General features: G+C 44.8%; 1 protein-coding gene across 1 annotated transcript in view; it reads right to left on the bottom strand.

Moving 5' to 3' along the window:
* Positions 1 to 1471: 1471 nt before the first annotated feature.
* SLC26A7 (solute carrier family 26 member 7) overlaps positions 1472 to 22462 on the bottom strand; it is a 70484-nt gene continuing 49493 nt past the window's right edge. Inside the window, 9 exon segments of the mRNA XM_054167210.1 lie at positions 1472 to 1507; positions 7035 to 7241; positions 7243 to 7385; positions 7475 to 7529; positions 9635 to 9735; positions 11528 to 11576; positions 14024 to 14161; positions 17014 to 17080; positions 18796 to 18902. Of these exon segments, the coding sequence (XP_054023185.1) occupies positions 1472 to 1507; positions 7035 to 7241; positions 7243 to 7385; positions 7475 to 7529; positions 9635 to 9735; positions 11528 to 11576; positions 14024 to 14161; positions 17014 to 17080; positions 18796 to 18902 (903 nt within the window).

Genomic DNA, 22462 nt, shown 5'->3' on the forward strand with positions numbered 1-22462 from the left:
TAGAACAGGCTTCTCAGTTACTAATCACTCCTTTGTGTAGGAACTGTGAAAGCAGTCTCAGAAGAACACATACAACACTTCTGGTCATCCGTGGGACAAAGTGGGCAATAACTCCAAGAGACACCTATAACTGAAAGGGTAAAACCCCCATGACTCTCTCACACTGTCTCCTACTAGTGTGGAATCACCCAGAGCAGAAGAAAAGCCTCCTCCCCCTAGTATCAAGAAGGCCATTATGTCTGCGCTATCAGAGTTTACCTTTTAGCTTCCATAATGTTTTTAAAGTCAGTGAGGGAAAATTCTGCTTCCTCATCCTTTCCCATGGTTTGATTGAGTTTTGTTGAACTCATATTTTACTGCTAGTGTTCATGAATGGCACCAAGGCAAGAGGTAGCAAGTTACATGTTGCCACCGAACCTGATACTGAGAGAATAAAATAATCTGATTGCTCTCAACCCATAATTACAAGCCAAATACTCAGACTGAATTCCTCCACCCCATTTGTGTGCTTGCTCACAGTACTGCACCTGGGGACTGGGGCTGAAATGTGGCACAGACCTTCCGTGCCCCTCTACTCTCATTTCTGTCACTGTTTTGGCAGGGGGGGTTGGACTCGATCAGCTCTGCAGGTCCCTTCCAACCTCTAACCTTCTGTGATTCCGTGATCCTTAGCTTCCACACCTGACTAATTCACCACCACAAAAACGTAAATAATAAAATAAGAGAGTGTCACAGCTCCAACTGGAAAAGCAGACTACTCTGTGCTGGGAACAAGAACAACTTTTGGAGAAATATTACCAGTTGTTCTTTTTCCTTCAGTCTGAGCTAAAGAATACCTGTGGCTTGGATAACATAGGAGACCATCATAATAACTCACAGCAGCTAGTAGAGCAGGACACAACCTGGTGCACTTAGTCAGCATAACATCTGCCTTCTCTGCTTTCACTGACCTTTGTCAGGCATTAAAAAGCATACAAAGCCAAGTACAAGAAATGGCAGAATGCATTAACTGTGATATGATGCAACTGGCTGTCCTGAAGAGAAGAAAGGAGAAGCAAAGGCATTAGAATCAAAGTGTGCACTGGTACGTGGCTTCCTGCATCACCTATAACATGTTGAGTTTAACAATTCATAATGTGTCACTATTCCATGCACAAAACTACTGATGCATACTACAACTAATGTTACAACAGGAGATAGCTAGAAGAATACACTTCACTGGTAAACACAGCTAGTACCTCAGGTCTGCTTTCTACTAATGTGGCTCTAAATGTATACAAAAATATCATATAAACCCTCTATAGAACCATTGCATGAGCACTCTGGCTGATGGCAGCTGAAAGGTTATTTGATTCTGAATGGCAGGTCTGTCATTACTGAATGCAGCAAATATACATGGCATACAAAAGAAACCATGGTGCAGCTCATTCTCATTGAGTAGATGAAACTAGCCGTATTCCATGGGTTGATATCAAACTTCACTCTGTTCACTGAACTTGCTGTAATTCTAAAATGGGAGAGACAGGGAAAAAAAGGTTATAATGTTTTCCTAGAATATAATGTAAATCAGCAGATGAAGCAGTGCTGGCCTGAAAATGCAACCATTATAAAGACCAACAAATAAAAAAAAAAAGTGATTCATGATAAGGATGAACTGCATAAAGCAACAGATGAGTTTCTTATCAACTCAGCAAGATAAAAATGAGAAATACACAACATTTTCCTTGGAGGATGTAGATAAGAGCAGCAAAAAAAGAACCACAAAACCCTCTTGCCTCTGCCTTTCCACCAGTGAAAGAAAATTTCCTGCTGTGGAGGGAAGTGGAAATGCAAATTGGAACAAATCTCTCTCCATAAATCTCCAACTCCTTCCTATCCCATCCCATCCTACCCTACCCTACACTACCCTGCCCTGCCCTACCCTACCCTACCCTACCCTACCCTACCCTGTCTTATCCTACCCTACCCTACCCTACCCTACCCTACCCTACCCTACCCTACCCTACCCTACCCTACCTTGTCCTATCCTATTGCATCCTGGCCTGCATCAGGAACAGTGTGGCCAGCAGGAGCAGGGAGGTCATTCTGCCCCTGTACACTGCACTGGTTAGGCCACACCTTGAGTACTGTGTCCAGTTCTGGGCCCCTCAGAAGGAGGTTGACTTGCTGGAACGAGTCCAGAGAAGAGCAACGAAGTTGGTGAGGGGCTTGGAGCACAGCCCTGTGAGGAGAGGCTGAGGGAGCTGGGGTTGCTTAGCCTGGAGAAGAGGAGACTCAGGGGTGACCTTATTGCTCTCTACAACTACCTGAAGGGAGGTTGTAGACAGACGGATGTTGGTCTCTTCTCCCAGGCAGCCAGCACCAGAACAAGAGGACACAGTCTCAGGTTGCGCCAGGGGAGGTTCAGGCTAGATGCTAGGAAAAAGTTCTATACAGAGAGAGTGATTGCACATTGGAATGGGCTGCCTGGGGAGGTGGTGGAGTCGCCATCACTGGAGGTTTTCAGGAGGAGACTTGATGGGGTGCTTGGTGCCATGGGGTAGTTGTTTGGGTGGTGTTGGATTGGTTGATGGGTTGGACGCGATGATCTTGAAGGTCTCTTCCAACCTGGTTTATTCTATGTATTCTATGTATTCTATCCTATCCTATCCTACCCTACCTTATCCTATCCTACCCTACCCTGTCCTATCCTATCCTATCCTATCCTACCCTGTCCTATCCTGTCCTATCCTATCCCACCCTACCCTGTCCTGTCCTATCCTATCCCATCCTACCCTCTGCTGCTATTTTTCCTCCATGTAAAAATGCCTTCTAAGCTCAGCATCTTAAAATGGCACAGAAGAAGTACATAGACTGTAAGTGACAGAGCAGTGCTGCTATTGCCATTACCTGCCTTTTCACTCCTGTTCATCTTATCTTCAGGGGTCAAGCACAAGGAAAGCATAATACCAAAACCACTTACAATAAATACTCTGAAGAAGCATCAGCAGCATACATACATTGTTCATAATTACACTTGTAATTGGAGGCTTTGTGCAAGCCTTCCAGATTAATCTGCTAAGCCATCATTCAGAGTGTTGATTTGTCTTCCAGCTATTAGTCAGGAGGTGTTAGGCATTAGGTAATAGGTTGGACTTGATGATCTTGGACTTGATGAGGAATTGACAGGTCTCATTGATAGGGCTTTAAACTAGATTTGAAGGGGGGAGGGGTTAATAGACAAATAGGCAATAGGGGTTAATAGACAAACAGAGGGCAGCTCACCAGAGGCAGAGGGATGGAGAGCTGGTGAGGGCTCTCAACTTGCTGCCCTGAAGCAAGCCACGAATGATGCACCAGGACACTCTGTGGAAACCGAGGGGAACTGGCACCAGAGGAGGACAGGGCCAGCCCAGCTGAAGTGCCTCTGTGCAAATGCACACAGCTGGGGCAACAAACAGGATGAATTAAGGGCCACTGTGCTGCTGGGATGCTATGACAGAGTGGCTGTTACTGAAACTTGGTGGGATGATTCCCATGACTGGAATGCAGGGATAGATGGGTACAAGCTCTTTAGGAAGGCCTGGCAGGGAAGGAGAGGAGGAGGTGTTGCCCTCTATGTCAACAACCAGCTGGAATCAATGGAGCTCCACCTGGGGAGGGATGACGAGCTGTTTGAGAGTGTATGGGTTAAAGTTAAAGGCAAGACAGGGGAAGGAGATATTACTGTGGGGGTCTCCTACAGGCCACCTCTCTAGCAGAACCAAGCAGATGAGGCCCTCCACAGGCAAATAGAAGCGGCTTCCAGTTCACAAGCCCTGGTCCTCATGGGTGATTAAAACCACCCTGAGATCTGCTGGAGGGACAACACAGCAAGGCACCAGCAATCCAGGATGTTCCTGGACTGCATAGAAGACAACTTCCTCCTCCAAATGGTAGAGGAACCAACAAGAAAAGGTGCTAAGCAGGAAAGAATGCTAGGAGGCCTGCCTGGATGAGCAAGGAGCTGCTGGACACACTGTCACTTAAAAGGAAACTCTACAGGCAGTGGAGGGAAGGAGAGCTAGAACAGGGGGATATAAGGAAGCTGCCCAGGCAGCAAGAGACCTGGTTAGGAAAGCCAAAGCAGAGTTTGAATTTAATCTAGCCAGGGAGGCTAAAGGGAACACTAAGACCTTCTGCAGCTATATGAATGGGAAGAAGAAGCCTAGGGGAGGTGTGGGCCCCCTCAGAAAGGAAACTGGTGACATGGCCACAAGTGATGAGGAACAGGCTGAGGTACTCAATGACTTCTTTACCTCAGTCTTGACTACCAGGGCCTCCAGCCACACTCCTGATGTCATGGAAGACAATGCCAGGGATGGGGAGGAAGAACTGCCCATGGTAAGGGAAGGTCAGGTTGGTGATCACCTGAAGAACCTGGAAGTGTTCAAGTCCATGGGACCCCACGGGGTACACCCACAGCTACTGAGAGAACTGGCAGAGGAGGTTGCTAAACCCCTCTCTAGTCTATTCCAAAGGTCATGGCAGCCTGGGGCAGTCCCCACAGACTGGAAAAGGGGAAACATTACCCCCATTTGCAAACAGGGTGAGAAGGAGGAGCCAGGGAACTCCAGGCCAGGCAGTCTCACCTCTGTGCCCGGAAAGATCATGGAGCAGATCCTCCTGGAGGCACTGCTGACTCAGAAGAATAGTGAAGAGGTGATTGGGAACAGTCAGCAAGGCTTCACCAAGGGCAAATCCTGCCTGACCAACCTGGTGGCCTTCTCTGCACAGGTGACAACATTAATAGCTGAGGGGCAGCAACTGATGTCGTTTGCCTGGGCCTGAGCAAAGCCTTCAACACTGTCCTGCACCACATCCTCGTCTCCAGGCTGGTGACACAGGGGTGTGATGGGTGACCAATAGATGGATACAGAACTGGCTTGATGGCTGCACCCAAAGAGTGACTGTCAATGGCTCCATGTAGCAGGGGAGGCCAGGGACAAGCAGAGTCCCTCAGGGATCAGTCCTGAGACCAGGCTTGTTCAACACCTTTGTGGGTGCCATGGACAGTGGCATTGAGTGCAGCCTCAGCAGGTTTGCTGATGACACCAAGCTGTGTGGGGCAGCAGACAGGCTGGAGGGAAGGGATGCCATCCAGAGGGACCTGGACAGGCTGGAGAGGTGGGCACAAGCCAACCTCATGAGATTCAACAAGACCAAGGGCAGGGTCCTGCATCTGGGTGGAGGCAATCCCAGGCACAAAGCCAGGCTGGACAGGGACTGGCTGGAAAGCAGCCCTGAGGAGAGAGACTTGGGGGTGCTGGGGGAGGAGAAGCTCAACAGGAGCTCTCAGTGTGAACTTGCAGCCCGGAAAGCCAAGCAGAGCCTGGGCTGCAGCAAGAGAAGTGTGGCCAGCAGGGCAAGGGAGGGGATTCTCCCCCTCTGCTCAGCTCTGCTGAGACCCCACCTGGAGTACTGCCTCCAGTTCTGGAGCCCCTATTCCAAGAGGGATCTGGAGGTGCTGGAAGGTGTCCAGAGAAGGGCCAGGAGGATGATCAGAGGGCTGGAGCACCTCTCCTGTGAGGACAGACTGAAGGAGTTGGGGCTGTTCAGTCTGGAGAAGAGAAGGCTCTGAGGTGACCTCATTGTGGCCTTGTAGTATCTGAAGGGGGCTACAAGAAGGCTGGGGAGGGACTGCTCAGGATCTCAGGTAGTGATAGGACTAGGGGGAATGGAATGAAGCTGGAGGTGGGGAGATTCAGGCTGGAGGGGAGGAGGAAGTTCTTCCCCATGAGAGTGGTGAAGCCCTGGAATGGGTTGTCCAGGGAGGTGGTTGGGGCCCCAGCCCTGGAGGTGTTTAGGCCCAGGCTGGATGAGGCTGTGGCCAGGCTGATCTAGTGTGGGGTGTCCCTGCCCATGGCAGGGGGCTTGGGACTAGATGATCCTTGTGGTCCCTTCCAACCCTGACTGATACTATGATACTATGATGATGCTATCTCTGAGGTCTTTTCCAACCTGGCTGATGCTATGATTCCATGGTGGAAACATGGGATCAGTTCCCATAAGAGTGGCTTTCCAAACTCTAAGTCCCCCTTTTCACTTTGAGCGTTTGTCTTGGGCTCTGTATGTCCCATTTCCAGAAATGCTAGGACATGACTGTCTTACCAAACAATGTTAGGAAGGTTAATGAATGCTCATAAAGAATGCAGATATTTTATAATGCAACAATCACCCCAGTTCATCTAATCAGACCCAGAAAAAAATACACAATAAACATCTCCATTATTATTGTCTTGCATTTACCCTTTCAGTAACTTATTTTTTGCAGGGCAATGACAGAAAAAACCTGTTGGAAAGCTGTGAGAGCATGTTTGACTCATCAATGCACTGACCAACTGTGCCAAACCATTTTATCTGGATAAATCAAAGGAAAGTGATTTTGTCCATAGGCAATTCTAATTGAATGAAGTATAAATAGGAAAACAAACCAACCAACCAACCCCACCCCACAACCCAAAACCAGAGAGCATGATGAGCTCAATGTCTCTTGGAGAAGGCTCTGAGCTAAGCTCTGGTGGTATTTGGAATCATAAATGCAACCATGAGAAAGCACAGTACTTACAATGCATACTCAGTTACCTCACACGGATTAGAATGCAAAAGGCTCACAGTTCATGAGGGAAGCTCAGGTCTGTAGCCTCTTCAAAAAGAATGCAAACATTACAGAGTGAGGAAATGCATTTCTGAGCCAAGCCTTCTTTCTCCCTCTAGCTCTCTCTTCCACCTTCTGCAATTCCTCTCCTCAGTTTCCACCAGTGAGCCATCAGAGCACGCTACAGTGCAGGGCAGGGTAAAGCTCATTAGCTCAAAACAAACTTGCTAAGGACCCAGAAGAGTTTGGTCACTGTGCTGTGTGAAGGAGCTTTAAGCACCCCAGGCTGAGGAGCAGAGCAGTGTAGCTTCAGCACTGCAGAACTGGGTACCAGTTAATTTGCCTCACCAAGAGACTGTGTTAGGTGTCTTTGTATGACATTATGCTTTCCAGTGGAGAATGCACCACAACACAGCACCTCTGGGTTTAGCATGGGAGACCAAGAAGCTGCTGTGAAAGGAGAAACTATGACAGGGAGAAAAGTGCTGGCAGGGAAGGCTTGATAGCTGCACTCCAAGCCTGAGGAGTCCTTGTAGACAACAGACAGATAAATATTTCTACACCAAAGGTTCACCAAGTAAACAAGATTTCCCCAGACCTTAACAAATTGCTGTGAGCAGCCAGGAAGCTCTCCAGCCTTCACCTACCCCTGCTGTAAGCCTCACTCTCTGAATCCGAATGGCATCGATTGCTGAAGAAATAGATTCAAAGAAGACAGGATTTTCAGATTCCAGATTCCCACCATACTGCATTGCTTTGACCAAGGAAGCTGCAATAGAACAAACACATGAGCACTGATAAGGTAATGGGGACGTAGAAACCATCCCATTACAAAGGCTGCGGGCAGCTGATACTTGCCTTTGCAGTGTGCTAGCAGCACATCGATGTGTCTGCTTTTACAGTCCGTGTAAACCTACAGGTGTGAAAAGATGAAATCCAAAAGCACTGGTTAAAACACCGACAGAGAGTAAAGCAGGCACAAGGAGACTACTTGGAGCAGGAGGAGAGAGGGGAAGCTGCTGTTGAAGCGGTACTGCCAGCAGCCACCAGAGCGAGCCCTTCCATAATGCAAACACCACAAACCCACACTAACTTCCCACCCCTCCTCGAAGTACTCCACGACTCTGCTAAGAACTACACCTGCATTGGACTTAAAATCTTGCAAGTTTTACTCTATTTTTAGATGTTGTTTGGTTTTTTTTCCAGTTCTCCTTTTTCTACAAGTTTTCCCATCTCACAGTATCACAGTATCACTAAGGTTGGAAGAGACCTCAAGGATCATCGAGTCCAACCTGGCACCACAGACCTCATGCCTAGACCATGGCACCAAGTGCCACATCCAATCCCCTCTTGAACACCTCCAGGGATGGGGACTCCACCACCTCCCTGGGCAGCACATTCCAATGACGAACGACACTCTCGGTGAAGAACTTTCTCCTCACCTCAAGTCTAAACCTCCCCTGGCACAGCTTGAGACTGTGTCCTCTTGTTCTGCTGCTGGTTGCCTGAGAGAAGAGACCAACCACTTCCTGGCTACAACCTCCCTTCAGGTAGTTGTAGAGGGCAAGAAGGTCTCCCCTGAGCCTCCTCTTCTCCAGGCTAAACAACCCCAGCTCCCTCAGCCTCTCCTCACAGGGCTGTGCTCCAGACCCCTCCCCAGCCTCACTGCCTTTCTCTGGGCACCTTCAAGTGTCTCAATGTCCTTCTTAAACTGAGGGGCCCAGAACTGAACACAGGACTCAAGGTGTGGCCTAACCAGTGCAGAGTACAGGGACACAATGACTTCCCTGCTCCTGCTAGCCCCACATCTCCTCTCCATGTGTTTAGCTACAGGTTCACAAAGACAGGACTCAGACCTAGGAAACTTTAAGACTACCAGCAGCCTTTCAGAAAAGCACCACAACCATCATGCCACATTCTGCAGTAAATTGCTCTTTATTCTTTCTTTGCAAGTGTTTGCCTTCACAGAGACTAAATATTCAATAAGCTAGAAAGGTTTGGGGGTTTGGTTTTTGGTTTGTTGGTTGGTTGAGTTTGTTTGTTTGGGTTGGGTTTTTTGTTGTTTGTTGGTTTCGTTTGGGTTGGTTGGTTTGATTTTTTTTAATAAATATACTCTTACTACATAGAGGTACTTATATTTGAACCCAAAATCTCTGCTTGGTTTTTTTCTCATTTTATATATAAACACAGGCAGAAAGGGACCTGGGGGTGCTGGTTGACATCAGCTGAACATGAGCCAGCAGTGTGCCCAGATGGCCAAGAAGGCCAATGGCATCCTGGCCTGCATCAGGAACAGTGTGGCCAGCAGGAGGAGGGAAGTCATTCTGCCCTGTACTCAGCACTGCTCAGGCCACACCTTGAGTCCTGTGTCCAGTTCTGGGCCCCTCAGTTTAAGAGAGATGTTGGAGTACTGGAATGTGTTCAGAGAAGGGCAACAAAGCTGGGGAGGGGTCTGGAGCACAGCCCTGTGAGGAGAGCTGGGCTTGCTTAGCCTGGAGAAGAGGAGGCTCAGGACAGACCTTCTTGCTCTCTACAACTACCTGAAGGGAGGTTGTAGCCAGGTGGGCGTTGGTCTTTTCTCCCAGGCAACCAGCAGCAGAACAAGAGGACACAGTCTCAAGCTGCACCAGGGGAGGTCAGGCTGGATGTTAGGAAGAAGTTCTTCCCAAATAGAGAGATTGGCCATTGGAATGTGCTGCCCAGGGAGGTGGTGGAGTCACCATCACTGGGGGTGTATAGGAGGAGACTGGATGAGGCCCTTGGTGCCATGGTTTAGTTGATTAGATGGTGTTGGGTGATAGGTTGAGCTTGATGGTCTCAAAGGTCTCTTCCAACCTGGTTAATTCTGTATTATGTATTTATTCTGTACAGTGCAGTTTAGTACCAAATCTCCATTCTTCTTTTCCACAAGCGATATGTTTATCCACTCGCATAGATGAGCTGACGAGCAGCCTGCTCCAGTAACTCATATCTGTAATTATATTTCTCTGCACAGAATTTGTTTGGAATGATGAATACCTCAAGCAGCACTGAGACTCCAGTGTAGTCAAAGAGATTCAGTCCACTGCAGTCTAGTATCAGAATACATGGCTCGCTGTGACAGGATCCCAAAGCCTCACCTACATATTTGAGAAATGAAAAACTTCAGCTAAAGGGAGTACAATCAAGAAATGCACATGAGAGTAATGATAGTTTAACAAATGAAGCCCAAACCCTCACAATTAAAATGTCATAATTATGTACTAGGGTATTAGTCAAGCAAATGGCACATTTTAGATGCACAAATGAAGGAGGTTCGAAGCAACGGGATGAAGTAGCAACAGGCACAACATTATTAGTGAGACGGTTTAGAGAGAGGAATAGTGTCTCAAGAATTACAGCATTCCTTCAAATTCCCACTTCTAATTGAGTCAGGATGATATCTTGGCTTGTTTGGAAGAGTTTACACGGGATACACAGAGTATACATCTCTTTTTGAAGTTCTGATATGGCATACATTTCTGCTGTGCCTATGGTTGTGGCTTAACCAACCTCCACCCATAAGGAGAAAGAATCTGCAAGTGGAATGATTCATTTTCCTAAGGTTTTAGAGTGCTGCCTTTTGTTTGGTTGGGTTTTTTTATAGACTGTCATGTGTCAATGATGGAGAGAAAAGAAATCATTAGTAAGATATGTGAAGGTCATATACTCATTCTACTGCCTCAGGCATAGTCTGTAGTAAATGCATCCTGAGCCAGCACATAGATAAATGATTCCTGGCCTTCATAAAGGGAAAAGCAGAAAATAATGCACATCTTATTTACATTGCTCTGGGAGCAAATGTTAGTTATCATAACTCACAAAACTGAAGTAATTTTTAAAAACAAAATGAAGCAAAGGAATCCTGAATGTAAAGATGGGTTAAGCTAAACGCTTTTGATAGAGCAGAGATAAAGATTTTAAACTCTTGAGGTGTTTTAGAATTTATCCAAGGGGCAGATTTGTAATGGTGCTAAGTAAATACGACGTTCTAAATCCATCCACAGTGAAGTCATCTGTGTAAAGTATCTTCTGCAAAAGGTTGCCACAGATCTCCCATAGGAATGTGTGTGCTCTAGTTTGATTTAAGTGTTATACCATGTGGGAAGAGTGGAATTATCCAGTTTAATCCTGAACTGAAAGCAAACCCTTAGGTTTGGGGGCTTTTTTTCCCTTTATTCTGTATGTTAATGACATATGGTACAATAGTGGTGGCCATCGTGTCACTGATAATTCAGCTGATATTTTCTGAGGTTTTCTCCTAAGTGGCTTTAAAGATTTAACATGGCTTTAGTCTTATCCTATATTAACTTTTGCATGCTAGCATTCAAGTCCCACTGTGAATACAAAAAACCTACACCAGAGCTTAGCAAAACAGCCTCTTAGGTCTTTGTTTGAAGACCAATCCAGGCAGTAACATGGGAAGCAGTTCCCACTACTGCATACTTGTCCCAGTATGCACAAAGAAATAAGCAGAGACTCCTGCAGAAAAGGTGTTTTCATGGCTTCCCTGCTTTTGATGTCTTAAAAAGTCAGTCAAGAAATGAATTAAAACAGGAACCGTCAGGCCAAGACTAGCAGAGTTGGACACTGGATGGAAGAGACTGGATGGGGTGCTTGGTGCCATGGTTTAGTTGATTAGATAGTGTTGGATGATAGGTTGGACTCGATGATCTCAAAGGTTTCCAACCTGGTTAATTCTAGTCTAGTCTAGTGTTTAGCACCCCTGCTTCACCAAATGTTTGCTCTAACTGAAAACATTAATTTCCAGACAACTTCCATTCACCTAGAAATAAAGAAAAAAATGTGGAGCCATTTGCACATCTTGGTTCTTATATCATTTATATCAGTGGTTCTCATACCACTTATATCATTTACAGACAATCAACTCACCATGGCAACTTCCATTGGAAAATGAAGAGAGTAATGTGTTGTGCTCACACTGAAATAAAAGCAACAAGTTATTAAAACACCAAGGAAAAATAGGCTAATATATAACCACCAAGAAAAAAAATCAGTGCAATATATAAGAATTCAGTTTCTCAAAGTGAACCTCTTCTCTCCCAAATCATGCGACACTCTGATGGATATGTATCTGCTGAGTCTGTTTGTCTGTATTCTTCTAATGTTACACCAAACTGATATTTGTTTTCTTACTGTTTGGATGACTCAACCTCTGTCGAGTCTGGATGCACTAGAAAACATCTGATGAAAATAATGCTTTTGGGGAAGCAAGGACTGGTTAAGAAGTGGTCAAAAGATAGGGAAAATTACCTTGCAAAGACAAATTCTAGCCAGTGATTTTGGTGAGATTAGCTTTTGATTCATTTTGTAATTGCTTCAGCCTCATCTGCTACGCAAATAATTTAGTGACAACATTTTTGACACACGAGTGTTTTAATTTCCTGTATCTGAAGGTTTGTTTTCAATAATGATTTCAATATGAATGTGAGGTGCTTGGTAGAAATATGAGTTAAAACCAGAAATAATTCACAGAAACAAAATTCAAAGTGTGATTTCTTTTTCTCCCATTACCCCATGCTACAGAAAGAATTTTACTCCACAGAAAAAAAGTAATTATACCACAGTATTTCAGGCATCTGTCCTGCCAAGGACCTTACAGAAGAGACAGACAATAAAATCTGCCTCCTAGAACACTTATTAATTAACTTATTAAACTTCTTAAATTAACTCATAAATTAATTCCATGCAAATCCTAAGTAATTTCTCTCTGTTTAGGCATTTGTTACCTTACTAATCCACAGCAGTTAGCCTAGCAGAACCAAGAGGAAAAAAAAACAGCAAAATTTCGGAGCTGAATTTCTGAGCAACGAGCAGAGGCTACCGCCAGAGTAGGTGTAGGTAGCACAGGAGCCAGCAGAGGTAGCAGACACACTTTGCTGGGCAGTGTTTTAACAACCCCTCAAAGAATCAGCTGCAGTTTCCACTGCCCACTTTGCCAAACTGGATGAAAATATGTCCAGACTAAGCACTGTATGGTACTGAAGTGTCTTCATTGTAATGACAGAAAAAAAAACAGCATTTTTTTAAATCCCTTTTAGGAAGTATTGTAGGAGGTTGCCATAGTTTTGTGCAGATAAGCTTAAATACTATACTTATGGAGATTTTCTTCAAACCTGAGTTGTACATCATTTATGTACTGTTTATTTTGCCAGTAAAATCCCTGCAGAAAATGAAAAAGGAGCACTGCCTTCAGCCAGTTTGTACCTTCTTCCTGATTCTCCTGGAATTGTTTAGAGTTGCAAACAAAAATGAACTCTCCAATGTTTCTAGTTAGAAACAGAAATGCAGTGTCCAGCTCTTGTGGACTCAGGTCCAGAAGAAAAAAAAATTAATAAAAATCCACATTTTATTCAACTATCTTGTCAAAATCACAACCTTGCAGCAGCTGACATTATGCTAGCTCCAGCAGAAACTGAGAAGAGTTTTGGATCAATGCTTTACTGTCTCTCATAGGAACATATACAGAACTAATAGAGATATTACCGGCCAAGCAGAGAGGGACCTGGGGGTACTGGTCGATGGTAGGCTGAACATGAGCCTGCAGTGTGCCCAGGCAGCCAAGAGGGCCAATGGCATCCTGGCCTGCATCAAGAACAGGATCCTGGCCAGCAGGAGCAGGGAGGTCATTCTGCCCCTGTACACTGCAATGGTTAGGCCACACCTCGAGTCCTGTGTCCAGTTCTGGGCCCCTCAGTTTAGGAAGGAGGTTGACTTGCTGGAACGTGTCCAGAGAAGGGCAACAAAGCTGGGGAGGGGTCTGGAGCACAGCCCTGTGAGGAGAGGCTGAGGGAGCTGGGGTTGCTTAGCCTGGAGAGGAGGAAACTCAGGGGTGACCTTCTTGCTCTCTACAACTACCTGAAGGGAGGTTGTTGCCAGCTGGGGGTTGGTCTCTTCTCCCAGGCAAGCAGAACAAGAGGACACAGTCTCAAGCTGCACCAGGGGAGGTCAGGCTGGATGTTAGGAAGAAGTTCTTCACAGCAACAGAAATTGGCCATTGGAATGTGCTGCCCAGGGAGGTGGTGGAGTCACCATCACTGGGGGTGTATAGGAGGAGACTGGATGAGGCACTTGGTGCCATGGTTTAGTTGATTAGATGGTGTTGGATGATAGGTTGGACATGATGATCTTGAAGGTCTCTTCCAACCTGGTTAATTCTATTCTATTCTATTCTATTCTATTCTATTCTATTCTATTCTATTCTATTCTATTCTGTAATTTTGACTCTAATTAAGATGAGGATTAACTTTATTCTAGACTAAATTAATCACTTACAATATTGCCTTTTTATACCTGTCTCAGAATCTGACTGCATTCTCCAAGAGATGGTCTGTCACCAGGATTACTGAAGCATATAGCACATCCTACCTTGTTCATGTCTTCACAGGGCTGGCTGCTCCTGCTATCCTTTTGGATTATCTTTATCAGGTCAGTGTGGAATTTCCTGGCATTCAGGAAGACTAATGGGTTGTTGACTGAAATTATCTTTATCTGTTTTAATGATTCCTGTGGAGTGAAAATAACACCATGCTGAAAAGATTGTCTGGGGTTTGGAGACTAAAGCCCAAACTCATTTCTTTAAAAATCCTGAAAATACCTGAAAATCAACCTTGTGGCAATGGGTTACAAGTGAAAACCAAGAATTCACAAGGTAATACAGGCTCAAAAAGCCTCTCTTCTTCCTAACAAATGTCAGAGATATGCAACCAGGTCACAACCAAACACAAGTAAGTGAAGCTGACGCAGACACTGCAGCGTGGGATTGTGTTGAAGGGATGCAGTTTTCCCAACAGACCTTCAAGCAAACCAGGAATGGAAATCTTCACCACAAAACACACAAACTACCTCCTTATTGTAAACTGCTATTCAGACTTCTGGGAACCAGATGATGTCCCAGACACCACCACAGTGACCATCATACAGACAAAAGAAACATTTCAAACATCCCAAACTGAGGCAACACAGCCCAGATTATGTATGGGGACTTTTTGCAGTATACCTACGAATGTGATTGTGGTAAACAGCACGTCACCAACATGCCTTGGGCAGACTAGAGGCAAAGCCTAACTAGCAGTTAAAATGGCTGGGATTACATGAACCAAAGCTCTAACATAAGGGCAATCAATGCTTAAATGAAGAAACACTTTGACATGCCACAGCTTCCCATAAAAAAAGGTACTACACACAGCTTGGTGTGGAGACAAGTTCCGGTGCCATACCGGAACTGGCAAACTGGAAGATGAAAACTAAGAAAAGGAAGACTGATGTGCAAGGATCAATGATGATCAATAAGCTAATAAGCTTCCAAAAATATGAGGTGTAAAACTTGAAAGGCTCAAATAGTGAGGGCCAAAGGAAGCAGATGACAGAGTCACAATCTTCTGTCCAGGATGATCAAGGAGAGCTGTACTAAACTGGTTTCACTTATTCCTGACTCTGGTTTAGTTCTATCTGCTTTCTTAATAAGAACTACTCTCAGACAAATGGACTTCCTCTTTGGTGTGTCCTTGTTAAGAAAGGAAGAATATTTTCTCAGGTGGCCTATTCCCACTGTCACTTGGAATGACAGCAGCAATTGTCCCTTGCACTCTGCACAGCACTGTCTGTGCTTGCATGATAGTTCAGCAGGGAGAGTGCCTGTGATGAAATGTGTTCCACAGAAGCTCCTAAATACCCTCTTGATTTTTTCTACATTAAAATGTCTTTTCTCCTATTGATGAAATAGCTCCAATAAATCCACAGACCTCAGTGGCAGGGTAGATCATTAAGCTTGCCTATTTCCATATTTAAAAGTCCTGTTATTTATGTCTAAGCTGTTTTTCACCAGGGGAACTTGGATCAGTCTAACATTCATACATTAAAAATTACCCTAAATGCCTGCTGCAACCCAGTGACTCCAAATCCAATTAAAGGCATTTTTCAAAACCTAAAAAATAGTTTCCTTCTTTGTTTTGTGTAATGAGCTCTTGAGCAATCTGCTTTCTTAACAAAATGTTATTTTCCCCACTGTCTGCAGACACTAGTTTGTTATTACTTGGTTACTGGTATTAATCTTCCTGATTGAAGAAAGAAAAAAGCAGCAGAACAATTAGCTGGGGAAAGAAAAAAATATGCATAGAGATTTGCATGAACTGATGGGGGGGGGGAGAAGACGAAAGGTCAAATGTTGGTTATCTATCCATAACAAAGTTACCCCAGCATTTGTCTGAAGAATTAGAAGTGATATAATAATTGGCAGCTGGGCCAGCCTCAACTGCAGTATTTTGAAGTCACATTTCAGAGTCCTCCCCATTCTCATGTGCCGTTCACAGCAGCAAAGCTGCCCCTTTGCCAAAGCAGCAAAATGCCCCTCAGCCAACTTCTGATTTTCAGCCCAAGATAGTTCTGATGGAAAACATTTGCCAGAAAAAAATAAATTCTTCAGAGGAGAGCATCTTAGTAGTGTGGCAATAACTGCTGAGTACATTGCCATTTGGTACATAAGACCCTGCACAAGCACTAGGAAAGAAAAGGGGACATGGTAGAAACGGGAAGAGTGGAGGAGGCAGGCTGTTCTGGTGCTAGGATTCTGTGCTGAAAGGACACATGGTTCTGCATCTCTCTTGGCTGCTGACTGCCTGGGAGTTCACCTCTCTGCATCATTACCCTTCTCTTCTTACCACAGACTTCACAGCAAGCAACTTCCATGATAACTGCAATAAAAATAACTGAAAGAACCTAAAATCTCTGACTGGCAGGTTTAAATTGGCAAGAAGTCAGATTTTTAAAGCATAGTCATTGGGAGAGGTTCTTCCATCCATTTCTCAGGTGCAGGTGCCCTTGTTTGAGTACAGGGTGGTGTAATGTGTGAAGCAGTCTGAGACCATCATGTTACTGTTCCTCCTCTCCCAGCCACACACCTCAGTCACAAGGGGCTGGTGGCAGGCAAGGGGTGAGAAAAGAGATTGTGGAGGATGGGGATATCAAAGGGCTTCCAGGAAATGAGAAAATCTGCTATGAATATAGAGACAACTATTGCCTGCTCAGATGGCCCTTGCCCTTGCTGCCAAGAGATTCTCTTAGACTTAGGAAAGTTTTACAAAGAACAATTGCTGAACTAAAATTACCAAATAAACTAACACTGACAGATCTCAGAGGACATGCCTAATTTAATTTTGCAGATCAGCAGCAGAACCAGGAACAGTTTCTGATGGCCCAGACTAGTTTTGTATTTACTACATCAAACTGGCTTTGGATTTCAAATGGTCGTATCATAAAAACATTCCTTCGACTCACTGATTACAATCCAGTAATTAACTACAGAATATAAACAAATCTGAAATGGTGTAGCACATACACAAAAAGATAATTTAACTTACACAGTTGTCCTCTGTTTTGTATTTATATTCCACTTCCTTTACATCCTTCAGATTTAGTGTCTTTGCTCTGTAAACAATACACAGAGAAAATCTGTAAGGCAAATCATTATTAGTCTGGAACAGGAGCAGGGAGATACACACCACAAAACTGCAGCAGAGAAATCTGAAGTTGCAATGAGCCATTCTGTATGTTTATTCATGCCTACAGAGCTTATTTTTCATGATAATGATCCAGTTAAAGAGTAAAAATCACACTTAAAAATCACAATATTACCTTGACAATATGAATTATGGAATTTTCTGGTAAATCAAGTCTTAATTTTGTGTTTCATTAATGGGTTGTATCTGGTCAGAGAGCTATTCTCAAGTCAAGTAGCGAATATATAATCTGCAACTTCAAAAAAGAATCATAAAATGGTTTGGGTTGGAAAGGACCTTAAAGATCAACTAGTTCCAAGCCTCCTGCCATGGGCAGGGACACCTCCCACCAGCCCAGGTTGCTCAAGGCCTCAACTAGCCTGGCCTTGAACACCTCCAGGGAGGGGGCGTCCATGACCTCCCTGGGCAACCTGTTCCAGGGTCTCACCACCCTCACTGGAAAGGATTTCTTCTTAATCTCCAGGCTAAATCTCCACTATTCCATCTTAGTTGTGCAGTTCTGTTTCATTAATGTATATTACCAGTGCAAATGTCAGCCCTGTACAACACAGCATCTAGGATACAGCATCTAGCATTCCTGTATAACATAGCACCTAGGATACAGCATAGAATCATAGAATCAATAAAGCTGGAAAAGACCTCAAGGATCATTGAGTCCAACTTGTCACCACAGACCTCATGACTAAACCATGGCTCAAGGGCCACATCCAATCCCCTCTTCAACACCTCCAGGGACAGTGACTCCACCACTTCCCTGGGCAGCACATTCCAATGGCTAACAAGTCTCTCTATGAAGAACTTTCTCCTCACCTTGAGGCTAAACTTCCCCTGGCACAGCTTGAGACTGTGTCCTCTTGTTCTGATGCTGGTTGCCTGGGAGAAGAGACCAACCTCCACCTGGCTACAACCTCCCTTCAGGGAGTTGTAGACAGCCGTAAGGTCTCCCCTGAGCCTCCTCTTCTCCAGGCTAAACAATCCCAGCTCCCTCAGCCTCTCCTCACAGGGCTGTGCTCAAGGCCTCTCCCCATCCTCGTTGCCCTTCTCTGGACACCTTCAAGTGTCTCGATGTCCTTCTTAAACTGAGGGGCCCAGAACTGGACACAGGACTCAAGGTGTGGCCTAACCAGTGCTGAGCACAGGGCACAATGACTTCCCTGCTCCTGCTGGCCACACTATTCTTGATGCAGGCCAGGATGCCATTGGCCCTCTTGGCCACCTGGGCACACTGCTCTAGCATTCCTGTACAATACAGCATCTAGGATTTTATAAAGGTGCTCAGTTACTAAGGCTTGCCAGACATACCTTATCCTTAAGGAGAAAAGAAGTATTTAATGGAAAAAAAACACAAACTAAATAAAACTTATCTTTATGTTGATCTGATGCAACATTCACTTAATGAACCACACAGATGTGTAATGCCAAAGGAGGAACTGTTTTAGGGATCCTAAGCCTACAGTAAATGTACAGTTGGGACTTTTCCTTTTCTATTGTCTTACCTTGGAATCTTCTGCAACCTGAAGCTTCACTGTTGAATTTAGGGTGCTGCATGTCTATGTGAAGCAGTATGCCAGAAAGAGCACAGGAGGATGTGCCACTAGAACATTTCAGTGAATTGTTTCTCACCTGGGAAAGCGGAAAGTGACGATGACCACAGTGCAGACAACGCCATACAGCAGGCCCACATTAGCAGCAAAGCATATTGTGATCACATAGGTGCTGACCCATATGCTCTTTAATGGGGGGGAGAAAAAAAAAAAAGAGGTGATTTTTATGTGTTTTGTAACAATGTACATCTTATGAATCAGAAATATAGGTTTTAAAAATGAAGATCCTTTCTCAGAGGTGAACATTTGGATCTTTGAATGGGCAAATATTGACAAGTTAATTAGCAGTCAAAATAAGGCTGCCCCATAGTCACAGAATCACAGAATGTCTCTGGCTGGAAGAGACCTCAAAGATCATCCAGTCCAGCCTTCAACCCAGCACTGAAGGGTCAACACTAAACCATGTCTCTTAAGCACTGCAGGCTGCTTAAACACCCCCAGGGATGGTGACGCCATCACTGCCCTGGGCAGACCATTCCAAGGTTTGAGAATACTTTCAATGAAGAAATATTTCCTAATGTCTGCTCTGAACCTCCCCTGGTACAGCTTGGAACCATTTCCTCTGGTCCTGCCTCTTGTCATCAAGAAGAGGCTGCCCCCTCCTCACTCCAACCTCCCATCAGGGAGCTGTAGACAGAGATGAGGTCTGCCCTCAGCCTCCTCTTCTCCATCCTGAACACCCCCAGCTCCCTTCGCTGCTCCTCATAGGCCATGTGTTCCAGGCCTTTCATGAGCCTCATTGCCCTTCTCTGGACATGCTCCAGCACCTCAATGTCCTTTCTATAGTGAGAGGGCCATGACACACATGACATGGCACTACTCATCCCACTGCTCAGAGAGGTTTCTTTCAGTCCCTTAGAGTAACACATGTAGTTGCACCAGCAGCATAGTGCAGAAAGACCTCAGATGGTTTATTACACTTTATTTTTCACATTACAAGTCGTTGCCATCTTCTTTGCTGCACACATTCAAAAGCCTCCTTTCCTAAATGTCATACACAGAGAATTCTCCTCTCACTAGTTGCATAAGTGGGAATGATAATTTACAAGGAGGTTAATTAAAAATGGCACTCATCAGAGCACAGGTGACCAAGCCAGCTCTAAACCAAATAAAAATTACTGAGGAATGAATTTCTTCAGATGGAAATGGTGAGATTTCAGATTACTTCATCATCTTTCAATATTTCATTAATAAAACTTTAGAATAGTTTTAAATACGGTTAAAAAATATAAAGAAACAAAAGTCACATTGAAAAGTAATTTAACATATTTTTAAAGCCCAAAGATTTAAATATTTCAATGGTTTTTTCTTCTTTATTTTCTAAATAGAAAAATAAACTCTTGTGTTTTCATACTACAACAATGTGCATGGTTGAGAGAGATAGAATCATAGAATGGCTTGGAAAGGTCCTCCAAAGGTCATCTAGTCCAACCTCCCTGCAGCGAGCAGTATCACAGTATCACCAAGGTTGGAAGAGACCTCAAAGATCATCGAGTCCAACCTGTCACCCAGCACCTCATAACCAAACCATGGCCCCAAGTGCCACATCCGATCCCCTCTTGAACACCTGCAGGGACAGTGACTCCACCACCTCCCTGGGCAGCACATCCCAATGACGAACAACTCTCTCCGTGAAGAACTTTCTCCTCACCTCCAGCCTAAACTTCCCCTGGTGCAGCTTGAGACTGTGTCCCCTTGTCCTGGTGCTGGTTGCTAGAGAGAAGAGACCAACCCCTTCCTGGCTACAACCCCCCTTCAGGTAGTTGTAGCGAGCAATGAGGTCTCCCCTGAGCCTCCTCCTCTCAAGGCTAAGCAACCCCAGCTCCCTCAGCCTCTCCTCACAGGGCTGTGCTCAAGGCATCTCCCCAGCCTCCTTGCCCTTCTCTGGACACATTCAAGTGTCTCAATGTCCTTCTTAAACTGAGGGGCCCAGAACTGGACACAGGACTCAAGGTGTGGCCTAACCAATGCAGAGTACAGGGCAGAATGATTTCCCTGCTCCTGCTGGCCACACATCCTCCATTAGATCAGGATGCCCAGAGATCCAGATTTTAGAATTCAAAAGTGAAAAGTACAGCTCACTTGATTTCTTACAGCAACCCAATGTCAGCACGTACTCCTTTCCTTGAGGGAGCCTTAAGCAAAGACTGCTACCTGATCTTTAAATTAAAAGTGTTAAAGAAGAATGGAAAGTATTTTCAGTCCTCTGGACATACTGATCTCCACCGGTGCCCATGTCAACAATTACAGTTCTCCTTGTCAGTGTTCACAGAGGAAGGGATCACATTACAATGGCGCAATCGGTGTCAAAATTATCCTTTCTGGTGCTTTTACTTAGCTCAGAAAAGCCAGAGACAATAGACTACTTTCAGCCCAACCACAGGAACTTTGCTTGGGCAGATTTCAGAACTGTTATTTTATGAATTATAAAAATGTAACTCATACCCTACTCATCTGTGCTTCACAGAGGGCAGGCTGTTACATGGCTCTACCTTTTCCTTCCCTATCCTCAGAATTCTAAACCACTGCAAAAGGTTTTGCAGTCTCTTCAACACCACAGCAGGTAAAGAGGTAGTTCGTTCCTTGAACTAGTGCTCAAGCTCCAGTTACCTTTTAAAATGGCATTTTACACAAATTGTTGTGTATATATTTGCAAAGAATACCTTTACAGGCAACAAATACTGAGTCCTGATTAACCGATGAGAAAGTAATGCTAAGATTTGCAAATCCAATGTATTCTTATGACAGCAGCTTGCTGGACATGAAAAGGCCAGTGGAAGTGCTACAAACCTGACATTCAGGCAGGATCAAGAACTAGCCCATCCTGATAAGGCTGAACCCTTGGCAACACCTGAGACCAAGAAGTCTACCTCAGCTGCAGACCTGAGCCTCACCACATCCAACTGAAGTGCTGCTGCAAGACCTGCAAAACTTTTCTCTCAGAAGAAAACAGGAAGCATGGACAGCCCAACACAAATTCTACATAGGAAGAATCAAAGCCAGAAATGTTGAAGTACTGCTGAGACCTGAGAAAGCTGGCTGATTGCCTCGTTAGCAGCCTAGCATCTTATATCTTAACTGCAACCAGAGGCTGCCATTACTGTAGAACCTGAGGCCAATCAATCACATTCTGCTTTGTCGATCACCCTTTCCATGTGCTATATTGGCCTGGAGTCAGTAATTTTGCAGGTAGGGAAGCATGAAACTTGTAGAAAGGGGTTCTGCTGATCTGACAGGCAGACATTCTTAATCCATTGCTTGTCAGAAGGTTCAGCAAAGAAGTGGTAAAAATATCAAAGATTTCTTGGCAGCTTACCGCAGGATGGCTCCTACATACTCCAGGACAGACAGAAACTAATCATTCTTCCACTCTTACCAGTAGCTTGTTATAAGTAGGCATTATTCTCACAAGTCAAAACAAAATCCCCTCTCAAAGTAGGCTTCCACTGTGTTAATTAAAAAAAACCAAAACAAAACAAAACAGCAAAACCCAAACAAACACTAAAGGTGCAGGAAATAAAGAAGCAGAAACTGGATTTATGTTGTATCCTGCATATATCAGAAAGCATTGGAACCACTGAGAGATACAGAAACTCTGTGTATAGAGCAGCTCTTTCCATCTGTGGACAGTGTGTTTCCATCTAGACCTTTTACTTTCATAGAGCCTACACATCCACCATTGAGGG

The sequence above is a fragment of the Dryobates pubescens genome, chromosome 14 (genome assembly GCF_014839835.1).
Source record: "Dryobates pubescens isolate bDryPub1 chromosome 14, bDryPub1.pri, whole genome shotgun sequence".
Classification (NCBI taxonomy): domain Eukaryota; kingdom Metazoa; phylum Chordata; class Aves; order Piciformes; family Picidae; genus Dryobates; species Dryobates pubescens.